This window comes from Galeopterus variegatus, unplaced genomic scaffold (genome assembly GCF_000696425.1).
Source record: "Galeopterus variegatus unplaced genomic scaffold, G_variegatus-3.0.2 Scaffold5450, whole genome shotgun sequence".
In the NCBI taxonomy this organism is placed as follows: domain Eukaryota; kingdom Metazoa; phylum Chordata; class Mammalia; order Dermoptera; family Cynocephalidae; genus Galeopterus; species Galeopterus variegatus.
The window spans coordinates 96,095-107,321 of record NW_007731561.1 but is presented as its reverse complement, the minus strand read 5'-3'; the positions used below and the strand labels follow the sequence as shown (position 1 = coordinate 107,321).

Sequence of the window (11,227 nt, the reverse complement as noted above, 5' to 3'; positions counted from 1 at the left end):
TGGTCAAATTGAAAGATGTTTTGATGCTGAATTCTAAAATCTGTTTCTTTAACATCATCTTCTGAACTGCAGACAGTTCCTATTCCTGCCACAGCTCTTCCTGAGGTTCTTTTAATGTTTCTATTTCAGGTTAGAAATGCGGACTTCTTCCTTGAGAGTGATCATTTTATGTCTTGAGGTAGAGTTTTCATCTGAAGCTTCTGAGATTCATATCTCCGAAATACAACTTGTGCTCCATCCTGCTGCGTGTCATTTGCAGGGCGTGTGCCATTGCCATCATCTCCCCCTGTCTCTCCCATTTACATGGTCTGGGGTGATAAATCTCTCTTTAACTTTTTTCTCAGCTCCTATTTTTTTTCTTTCTTTTCTTCCTCCGATTCTAGCTCTGCTGTTATCACCTGACACTGAAAGGCTTTGTCTTGAAAGCCTAGAAAAGCAATGTTTTCCTCGAGTGTAATTTGATTCTGAACTCCTGGCTTCTCTTGATCTGTGAATCGTTCCATGTAACTAAGAAATTTCCCATGTTCTTTCTAAGAGCCATGCATTCCCCTGCTCAAGGTACTGTTTTTTCTTTTTTCTGTTCCTCTGTTATATGGTGGCTCTTATAACCTTGGACACATTCTTCCTACACCTGACCCTAAATTCTAAAATCTCCACTTCCTAGCAGTGCTCATGGATTGCCTCTCCTAAAGTATACATGAGATGGAGGACCTTCATACCCTTTTTCTCTTTGATATTAAGGATCACATTATGGTTCTGGAGCTTGCTATCTTCTTAGCATGTTGTATCAGTTTGTTTGGGTGCCATCACAAAGTACCACAGACTGGGCGACTTAAAAAACAGAAATTCATCTTTTTACAGTTCTGGAGGCTTGAAGACTGAGATCAAGGTGTTGGTAGGGTTGGAGTCTTCTCAGACTTCTCTACCTAGCTTGTAGACCATTGTCTTCTCCCTGTGTCTTCACATGGTTGCCCCTGTGTGTGTGCCTCAGTTCTAATCTCCTCTTCTTGTAGGGACACCTGCCATATTAGATTGTGGGTCCTCCCCAATGACCTCATTTCACGTTACCTCTCCAAAGACCTGTCTCCAAATGCAGACACATTCTAAGGTCCTGCGGTTTAGGTCTTCAGTATATGAATTTTAGGGGCTCCCAATTTAGCCCATAATACACACTATCCTGATAAAATCTTTACTATCTGCCAAAACACACACCCTGATGCCTAATTCCCATGGCTAAATCACATCTGGTGTGTGGTGAAACTATCTGTGACATTCTAGAAATATAAGGACATTATTGCTTTCCCCAGGAGGTTGCTGCGTCATATCAGCCAATGTCTCACCCCCTTGGAGGGGGCTGCTCACTCCCCGGTAACTTCCCCTACTTCCCTCCTCCAGGTTTCCATCCTGCCCTGCGGCCTGACCCTCTGACCATGGCAGCCAGCACTTCCCCCTTGTCATACACAATGCAGCTAACCCTTGCATGTTTTAGAAACTGATTAGGTGGCACACCTCAACAAATGACTGATGAACCTGCTAACATGACCAAAACATTTTCCAGGATGGTGCTATGGTATACACACACAAACACACACACACACACACACACACACACACACACACACAGTACTTCAAAATTTCATGGAAAAACTAGTTTTATATTTTAATATAGTTTTTCAATGAAAAACAGAAGAGGGAGGGTGGTGGCAGGGCTGCGACCCTCGCTGTAGACACATAACTAGTTAAGGGCCCTGAATGTAAACGGAGGCAAGGCGGAGGGCGTCAATATGAAGCGGTAGACCATCTTCACATCCTCTTTGGTTATTATGTCCACCATGAAGGTTTTCAGCACCTGGGACAGAAGCAGAGTTTGCATCTGGCTTCATCAGGAGGCCCAGGGACAGGACACAGCCTCTTCCCACGTTCCCAGAGGCAGCAACCATGCAGCAGGGCCAGAGGCAGCCTGTGGGTCAAACCAGGCCCAACCCTGACCAGACCCACCCCACGGCACAGGCCCCCATGGCACCCTACCCAGACCTTCCCGGGCTGCTCACATGGTGCAGCAGGAGCAGCATCTCCACCTCTGCCAGGCGCCGCCCCAGGCACTGCCGCACGCCAAAGCCAAAGCCCAGGTGGTGGAAGCTCCTGCTGGGGACCCTGCTCTCTATCCAGCGCTGGGGGTTATAGTGTTCAGGCCTCGGGAACAAGGCGGGGTTGCGACCCAGTCCGTAGAGGAACACCTGGACCAATGTCTGCAGACAGGTGTGGATGGAGGGGTCACCTGCCCAGTCAGCCAATGTGGGCAGGCAGGGCTAGCTGGACAGGCTATGGGGACTCACTCACCCCTGCCGGGATGTGGGAGTTCTGCAGCACCAAGTCTGAGCTCACGAGTCGCTCCAGAAAAATACCCACAGGGTAGAGCCTGGGGGTGGAGACCAGCAGGGAGGGTACTCAGCTGACAGGTGTCCTCATGTCCCCTCCACAGAATTCCTTCCCAGGATTTCCCACCCCATCAGAGGTTCAGGGCAGTGGTGGGAGCCCAGATCATGAGGAAGAGCTCGCTTGCTCCTGCTGGGCTCAGTCAAACGTCCCCCCACCCTGAGAAGCCCCAGGACCAGGAAGACATGCCTGGGGATGGGCCGCAGGACACTGAAGTGGGATCCAAGGGGAAGAGGAGCCCTGTCCTTTAGCAGAAGAGGAGCAGGTGCAGAGGAAATGCAATCCCAGCAAGGCTGCTTCTTAGCCCCCTTTTCTGTCTGCGAGCCCCCAGAGAGCAGAGGGGCCAGGGCGGCTGGGGAGGGTTCAGCAAGCCCCTACCTCAAGGTTTCCTTGATGGCCGCCCGCAGCAGGGGCAGCTCCGTGGTTGCCCTCTGGGGATTTTCCAAGATTCTGGACTCAGCTGCCAGGCTCTCCTCCCGCAGTGCCTGCTGCACATCAGGGTTCCGAGCCAGCTCAAACAGGGTCATCAGCAAAGGAATGGCCGTCTGCAGGAGCCATGGATGAAAGGCTCTGACCTGGGCCCAGGCCATGCACCTCAGCCCCCAGGTGGATGTGCATGTCCACGGCAGCCCAGAACCCTGGGACCACAGAACCCTGGGACCATAGAACTCAAGGTCCTAGTGTCCGCCTTGACTCCTTTCCCTGAGTCCTGAGAGAAAGGTGACCCCATCCCATCCAAGGCCCTTGTCTCCTCCAGCCTCTTCCAGGTGGGATACTCACACCCTCCTCTAGGGACCAGGAGGGGATGACCTTCAGCATCACTCAGGGAGGTTCTGGAGCCCCGGGTCCATCTGATCCAAAGTAGGTATCTACCCTGACCATGCACAGGCTCCTCAGTCCAAGGTGTCCTACCTTAAACTGGCCACCTGAGACCCAAATGAATTTCTCATCCTGGGTCATTTCTGGTGCAATGAGAGGCATCTGCTAGCCCCACCCTGAGATCTGGTAGCCTTAGTGCTCCCCAGATGTCCCCCGCATACCACATTACCACTGGAGACTCCCGAGCCCCAGAAATGGCACTCTATGGGCCTCTGTGCTGCCACTGAGCTTCAGTGCATGCCTCCCACTGTGGCACTACGGGGATGCAGAGGGACATCCAGCCCTCTGCTGGCTTCCTCTAGCCCTGGCACAAAGGCCTGGTGCAGGTAGCCCTTCCTGATCAGAGCCCCAACAGCCCTGCCTCATGTGCTTCTGCCTGCTGGTGTCTCCCGCTAGCCTCGCCGCCCATGTCTTGGCCTATCCAATCTCTGCATATTTCTTCCACCTTCAGCTGAACATCTCCCTCCTCCAGCCTCTTCAGACCAGCGCTGAGCTGAGGATGGCAGGAGCCTGGGAGGCACAGAGTGAGTGTGGGGGACATGGTGACATTTGTTGTTGAGGCCACGGCCTGGGAGTCAGGGTGGGCTTCACTCTGGATGGGGAGGGCTGGGTGCTGACCGTGTCCACGCTCCCTGCTGTGAGTTCAACAGCTTCAACAGCGTTGGCCTTGATGGCATCTAGCGACAAGTCTGCGTGCAACAGCAGTTCTGCCACGATGCCGCTGTAGTGCTCAGGGCTATTGACCTTCAGCTCCTGATAGATTTTCTGGACAAAATTGCTGACTGTTGGAGGAAGGGGAGACAGTCCCCGGCCTTAGTGCTGTAACGCGCCTCTTCTCTGTCCTCCTCCTACGCACCCGGCCCTGCAACACCCCGAAGTCTCCATGCTTCTATCCCAAGATCTGGGGATCAGCCCAGCCCAGCCCCAGCTTCCTGCCAAGTTTGTTGGTCAGGACCATGAGGAAGCCATAGCCCTTGCGTGTGGCCTCAATTCTCCCCTGTGCTGTGGACAAGGAGAAATTGGGTGACCATTGTGTCCCTGCCACACAGCACCACCGGATCGCTGGCCCTCACCATACTGGAAGATGTAGTCCCAGGCCTCAAAGTGCTCCTTCCACGCCTTGCTGCAAGTCCAGCGGGACAGGCTCCTGGGCATGAGCGTGAGCTGTACGGTGGATCTGAGCATGGCATTCAGGGCGTGGATGAAGTTCAGGCTGGCAGAGCTTGGATTATGGCCAAAGAGGCCCATCCGCTGTCCAAAAAGAGCTAAGTTGCTGGCTGCAGGGAAATGGCATAGCTGAGCCACAGGCAGTCCCGGGCCTCACGGCTGCCACCCGCCAGCCCTCCCTGCCCCATTCCAGGCCTACTCCAGAGACACTGAGGCCGGGACCTTCCCACATGACCCCACACCTTCTACGGTGTAGTAGAAGATACTGGGCTGGATGTCCAGGGTCAGGCTTCTCCCGGCATTCTGCAGCACCTTCTTCTTCAGGGCCGTTGAGAAGTCCCTTGCCACCACATCCAGCATGGGGAGGTACTTCTGGACGGCCTGTGGTGACAGCACATCTGGGTTCATCTGCAGTCGGTTGGAGTGCCATTCTGGCCCATTCCTATAGAGCACAGCTTGAGAGGCAGCCCGAGCAAGCAGCTGGCCCCAAACCTGTACCCCACCTTCCTTGTCCACAAGGGGAATCTTCCCTGGAGGGGCGGTCTCTTCTGCAAGGGACGAGGTTGACCCTCCTGTGAAGCTTTGCCCACTTCACCCACACCTGCCCCAGATGGGGAGGCCCTGGCTGGCCTCTCATGTCCCTGCCCTTCCTTTTCTGATCTTCTGCCCCGTGTCAGCCACACCTGCCTGTCTCTGTGACGTGTCCCCATCTCCTGTAGGGCAGGGACCAACCACGTCTCTCAAAATATCCTCAAAGCACTGCCCAGAGCACATGGAGCTCCCTGGATGTGCTCCAGTGAATGATGGGCAGGGATTGACACCCCTGGCTGCATTCATGCAGAACCAGCTTTCTTCTGCTGCAGCTAGCTGCCTCCAGGCATGGACGATGATCACAGGCTCATGCACCCGTGTGCACCCACGCACGACCTCAAGACACATTCCAGAGCACACTGGCGTCTCCAAGGATGCTGTTACATGAATGGTGAGGAGGAATTTTCACTCTTGGCCACTTTAATGCAAAAATCCCTCTTGGTCTCTGGCTAGTGCCTGGCAAATATTGACAATGACCACAGGCATATGCACATGTGCAGATGTGTCCCGTCTCAGGTACAGGAAGCACACAAGCTTGCAACACATGCATGTGAACATGTAAAATGCAAATGCACACACATTCACAGAAATATACATGCACACACATACAAACACAAGCACCTGCTCACACGTACAAATGCATACACATTGATACAGGCACACACAGGTACATCCAACTTGCACACATGCCTGTACAGGCACACATGAGCACATGCACACACACATGCACAGACCCCCATACGCACACACAGACACACACACACAAGCCTGCCCCTCCCTTACGTATGCGCACTCACTGTCTCCTGGGACTGCCCTTCCTGGGTCCTGAGTTCCTCTGGTTTCACTCAGATGAGGGGCCACCCCCAAGTGCTCACCTCTCTCAACCCCTCTGTTCCGAAGAGAATTCGCTTCCTGACGGGAGGTGGGGCAGCCTTGAACACTCTGACCTTCCTCCTTTCACCTTCCTCCCGCCCTAATTTCCACCTTTTTGCAGTTGATGGACTCCAGGTCCCATCTTCTGCCTGCCTTCCTGACCAGGTGTGCCACATTTTCCACAGGGGACGAAACGTGCCCCAGGGCAACCACCCCACTTTGGCGTCGTTCTGAGAGCAAAAGAGTCCGCGACCACCTTGATCTCCATGGCACTTGTCCCCAGGACTGTATCCCCCAAAGCGAGGGACTGCCTTGGCTCTCGGAGCCAACAGAACCCTGGGGGTGGGGTGCAGCCCTGGGGATGTCAGGCGCTGGTGCACACTGACTCGGACCTCTGTCAGTGACTCCCCTTCTCAGGGTCTCAGTTTCCTCCCCTGCAGGAAGGAGAGCCACCACCCTGCAGAGGGAGCACCTGCCGGGCCTGCGCAGGCCGGCTGCCCCCTCACTGCAAGTGCTCATTGTTCATCTGTCATCTGAGAAGGTGCCCCCTGCATTTCTCTACCCCGGTCCTGCTGCCCCCAGGCGCAGGGCACACATGGCCCCCATGGCAAGGCACTCATCGGGTGCTGGTGGTCACCTGTCTTCACCCCAATAGGCCCCAGGGCGGCGGAGCTTTGGGGTCTCCTCTGTCTCCCCACCCTCCTTCCTCCTCATACAGACTCGCCCCTCACAGCAAGAACACGCCACATGCGTGCCCATGATGCTGTCTGTAGGCCAGCCATGGTTCCAGAACATTCCGGCGAGGGTGCTGGCCTTCCGCCTGCTGCAGCCTCTCCACGTCCTCCGGCAGCATCACGACCACCCTTCGTGTTCCTCCCATGTCATCTCTGTGAATAAAGCACAGAGCCCTGCTGGGTGAAGTCCCGTCCTGTCCTGAGCCAACCCCGCTGTCTCCTATTTGAGCTCTCCGTCTCCTGACTGAGGCTTTACAGCAGGACATCCCTCCTGCTGTCCCCTGAAACCTCTCCAACTTTAGTGCCTCTGAGCTCCGTTCTCTCAGCAGTTAGCCACGAAGAGTCTTTGTCTCCACCAGCAGAGGCACAGACCAGCAACCACCATGCTCCCTCCCTGCCTTCCTAGGGTGCAGAGCTCAGGCACCCACCGGGAATGGGCAGCACCGTGTGCCTGGCAAGAGCTGGGCAGCCCACAGGACCGGAAGATTCTGGGCATTCTCAGCCAGGGGCCAGGGAGGGCTTTACCTGAAAATGGGCCCCAGCTTCTGGAAGATCTCATGTGTCTCCAGGTGAAAGTTCTCATGGCCGCGCTCCTTCCAGATCTGCAGCAGCCTCAGATACTTGTTGCCAGGATGCTGGGGAATGGCTTCGAAGGGCCGCACTGCCTTGGGTGCCAGAGCGGCTCTGCTGCCCAGTGTCAGTGCCCTGTGCAGGCACAGCCAGGGCCCTGCCGTCCACACATCCACCTTTGCCCTGAAGGCCATCCCGATCCTCCCTCCACCCCCACTCAGCCCAAATCCTTTTATCCTGTCGGGGGACCTACACTGGCAGACTGATCACGTCATGGGAGAAAGTGTCCCTGGAGCTGCCAGAGAAACCTGGGGCAGGGGTCAGGGCTGGAGGCACCCGGCCAGAGGTGGAGGAAGGAGATGTTCAGGTGCCTGGTGCCCGTCTCTGCAGGAGCTGCTGAGAGGAGGGTGCTGAGTGCAGCTGCCAGGTGAGGATTGCGGGCTGAATGGGGTGGAGGGTGCAGGGCAGAGGCCTGTCCCTCCTCCCCTGGGTGAGAGGAGTAAGATGGATGGGCCTTATCTTATGAAGCATCCTGGATCATTCATCTCCTTCTTGGAAGAAGCAGACAGGAGGAAGGGGGAAGGAGTTTGCATTAATCGTTTTGACTCACGTGCGTGTTTGTCTTCTCTTCCGGCGCCTTATGCTAGATGCTTGGAATGGAGATGTGAGCCAGCAGGGATCCCCCCAAGAGAGGGACTTTCATAACTTGGGGGCATTTCAGTGCATCCTGGGTCATAAGTGTCGTGAGAGAGAGGCACTGATGTGTTCAAGGCCGGGTCTGGGCTGGCCTTGCCTGTCCAGCAGTCACCAAAGGGGACTGGTGCTGGGAGCCATGCTCAGGCAGAAGGTGGGAGCTGCAGCTTGCCTGGGCTCCTCCTTGCCCCATGCAGGAGCCCCATGCACGTGCTCACACCCTCCATTCCCCCCAAAGTATGTGTCCATGGTTCAGGTACATCACTCAGGGAAGTGGGGGTGATGAAGCCTGAGTTGGGGATGGCTTGTCAGGGGCCCACACTGTCCCATAATCTCTCCACAGCAGGCCACAGACAGCACTGGCCATGGGAGGGTTGCTCCGTGGCTTCGTTCCCGTGTCATCCACATAACCTTGACCACTCTTAGTTTGGTTGTTTCTCCATATTTAGCCATTCCTTGTAGAGCTGCTGTGTTGTGGTTTTAAGGTGCATTTCCATCAAGAACAATGACACTGGACAACTTTTCTTACATGTGTTACCCATTCAGATACCATTTTTTGGTAAGTTTCCTTTAAGTCTTTTATCAAAGTTTTATCGGACAATCTGCTTTTTTATTTACTGACTTTCAGGAACAAGTTCATTATCTATTATTAGTATGAGTCCTTTAGCAGATACGTGATTTGAAGTGCTTTGTTGTCATCTGTGGCTTGCATTTATTTGTTTTACAGATATTTTCTTAGGAGCAGAAGTTGTAAACTTTAATGTCTTCCAATTTATTGATTTTATTCTTATGCGACTAGCACTATCTTGCCAGTTTTAAAAATTACTAATTACCCAAAGGACTAAAATATGTTCTTCCACATTTTCCTCTAAATAGTTGGTTGGTTTACTATTTACCTTGAGTTCTGCAAAGCACCGGAAGCTGCTTCTTTTGTACAGTGCAGATATTGTGTATAAATATCTAATATATCCACCACTACTTAATGCGAACAAGCATCTTCCCCACTGCACTGCAGGGTCAACTTTGTCAGTTATTAACCAACTGGATTGCAGTGGGTCACTGTCCCCCCACACTCACTGAAGCTCAATACCTACTGTAACTGTTGAAATGTGGGGCCCAGAGCATGTGATTAGACTGCGAGGACCATGCCCGAGTAAATGGATTAATGCATTGACGGTTTAATGGCGGTCATTGAACAATATCATAACATCTTTCCATGAGTAACATGTGCTCCCAAGAAAAACAACATCACAATATGTTCTCAGAAAAGATAACTACAATTTTTTTTCCTTTGAACAAAAACGTTACAACCCACTGGTCCCAGATAATCATTAACTATTACATTTGATTTAGCCAAATCCACGCTACATTGAACTCTGTATGATGTTATTGCAACATATTCCAGACTTATACCTAAACCAAAGGATGTAAGCAGGAAATCAAAGTTTCCTTACCAGTATTCTTTCTTTGCTACAACCTATTGTATATAACGTAGAATTCTTTTACCTACTACATCCTACAATGTGTTAAACCTTATAAAAATACTCTAAAACTTAACTTGAATCTATATTTCCAAGAGGAAAAGAAAGTTCATGTTTGACTCTTTGAAGCAAACAAGTTAGGCATAATAGTAATTATGTTGCCTAGCAACTTTTAAGTAAATTTTCAATAACAACTCCATTATGTTCACTAATTGCATTAAAAACAATCCTTCCAGGAAGCAGACAAGGTAAATGTGTACATATGTCCATTGTCCCCTTCTGGTCGTAGCTGCCACAGACCATTTCCAGAAAACCCATGACTATAACGCCCAGATGGGTCATTACTATGATTAAGCATTCTGGTATGATTTTCAATCCCACTCCCAATCCCCCAGAGCGATAATTATGAGGCAGTAGAGTATAAAGTATAATAAAACACAGCAAACACATGGAGCTCCAGAAAATGGGGGTGGAACAGCGGCACCTCCTCCCACGATGAGACCCTGCAACCATCGTGTCAAATCAGAGGATCCTTGTCAAACCCTGACTTTTTGGATTTGGTGCGCCCCCGCAGGGAGGGGTCACAACGGCGTCCTCACAGCGCACGCAGCCGAGGAAGGTTCCAGAAGGGGGGGGGGTCTGCTCAGATCACTCGAGGTGACAGCACAACCGCGGCTGCAACCGGGGCTCAGGTCAGTGTCAGGGGGCGTGGGTCGTATGGGGAGGCTGGCTCTTGGCCCCCCGGGAGTCCTGGGCTGGGGTCTGCCCAGCGCCCCCTGACCCTCATCCGGTGGGGTCCCTGCAGTCGCGCCATCCCTCAGGGGTCCAACCTCTGTGTGCCCACATCCTGGAACGCCCTCCTCTATAGCCCCCTCCTCCATAGCCCCCTCCCCTCCATCCTGGACCCCTCCTCCATAGCCCCCTCCCCTCCATTCTGGAGACCCCTCCTCCATAGCCCCGTCCTCCATAGCGCACTCCCATCGATCCTGGAGCCCACTCGTCCGTAGCCCCCTCCCCTCCATCCTCAACCCCCTCCTCCATAGCCCCCTCCCGTCCATCCTGGAGCCTCCTGCAGTCACGGACACGAGGCCACCTTCCTCCTTGAAGCCACCCTTTTTGGGGCCCTCTGCCACCCTTGCTCGGGTCCTTTGTTGGGGGATCCCAGGCCCCTCCCCTTGGGGGTCTCTGGCCCTTTCTCCTGCATTGAAATCTCTGTTCCCTTAAGGGTCTGAGGGTGCACTTGCCCCCCACACCACCTCTGACCTCCCGGGCCGGGGTCTCACTTTCTACCCTGAGCTCCTTCCCCCTTGCGCTCCGTGGTGCTCTTTTCTGGCTCTGTAGCCGGAATGTCATTTGCTGTACTTTTCTTACTGTTTTGAAATGGAAAACTGGAGCGCAGCTTTGCAGACTTTTATCCCTCCATGTTGGTTTAAAGTCCGACTTCTCCTCCAAGTCTCCTCAGGATGCTTATGTGACCAACAGTTGGCCTTTAAAGAAAAAAAAAAAAAGAACTTAAAATTTGTTTTTCAGGGTTAAAAAACAGGAAAAAAGTTAATGTTTAAAAATAAAAATTAGAAAAATATTTTCAGTGAATGTATAAAAAACCAGATACTGTAAAGCTTTTTAAAAACTAATTTTTTTTGTAAATTTTAACATTTGCTTGTACGTATTTGTGGGGTACAGTGTGTTGTTTCAATACATGCATATATTGCTCTTATATTAGTGTTTTTTATATGGTATAATGTATACCATATATATGGTATGGAAGACATTCATTTTAAAAAAATGTCCAGTTGTCCTAAT

General features: G+C 52.4%; 1 protein-coding gene across 2 annotated transcripts; it reads right to left on the bottom strand.

Annotated features, from left to right (window-relative positions):
* Window positions 1-1,735: 1,735 nt before the first annotated feature.
* Window positions 1,736-7,444, bottom strand: LOC103604866 (cytochrome P450 11B2, mitochondrial-like). Of its 2 annotated transcripts, XM_008589443.1 has the most exons (9): window positions 7,206-7,444; window positions 6,678-6,833; window positions 4,725-4,924; window positions 4,389-4,592; window positions 3,934-4,097; window positions 2,815-2,981; window positions 2,341-2,419; window positions 2,052-2,249; window positions 1,736-1,849 (listed from the first exon to the last, which is right to left on the bottom strand). In XM_008589443.1, exons 1-9 carry the CDS (start codon window positions 7,442-7,444, stop codon window positions 1,736-1,738), a joined length of 1,521 nt encoding a protein of 506 aa, XP_008587665.1. The 2 variants fall into 2 exon arrangements, with proteins under 2 accessions (XP_008587665.1, XP_008587666.1); XM_008589444.1 differs by lacking the exon at window positions 2,052-2,249.
* Window positions 7,445-11,227: the final 3,783 nt, after the last annotated feature.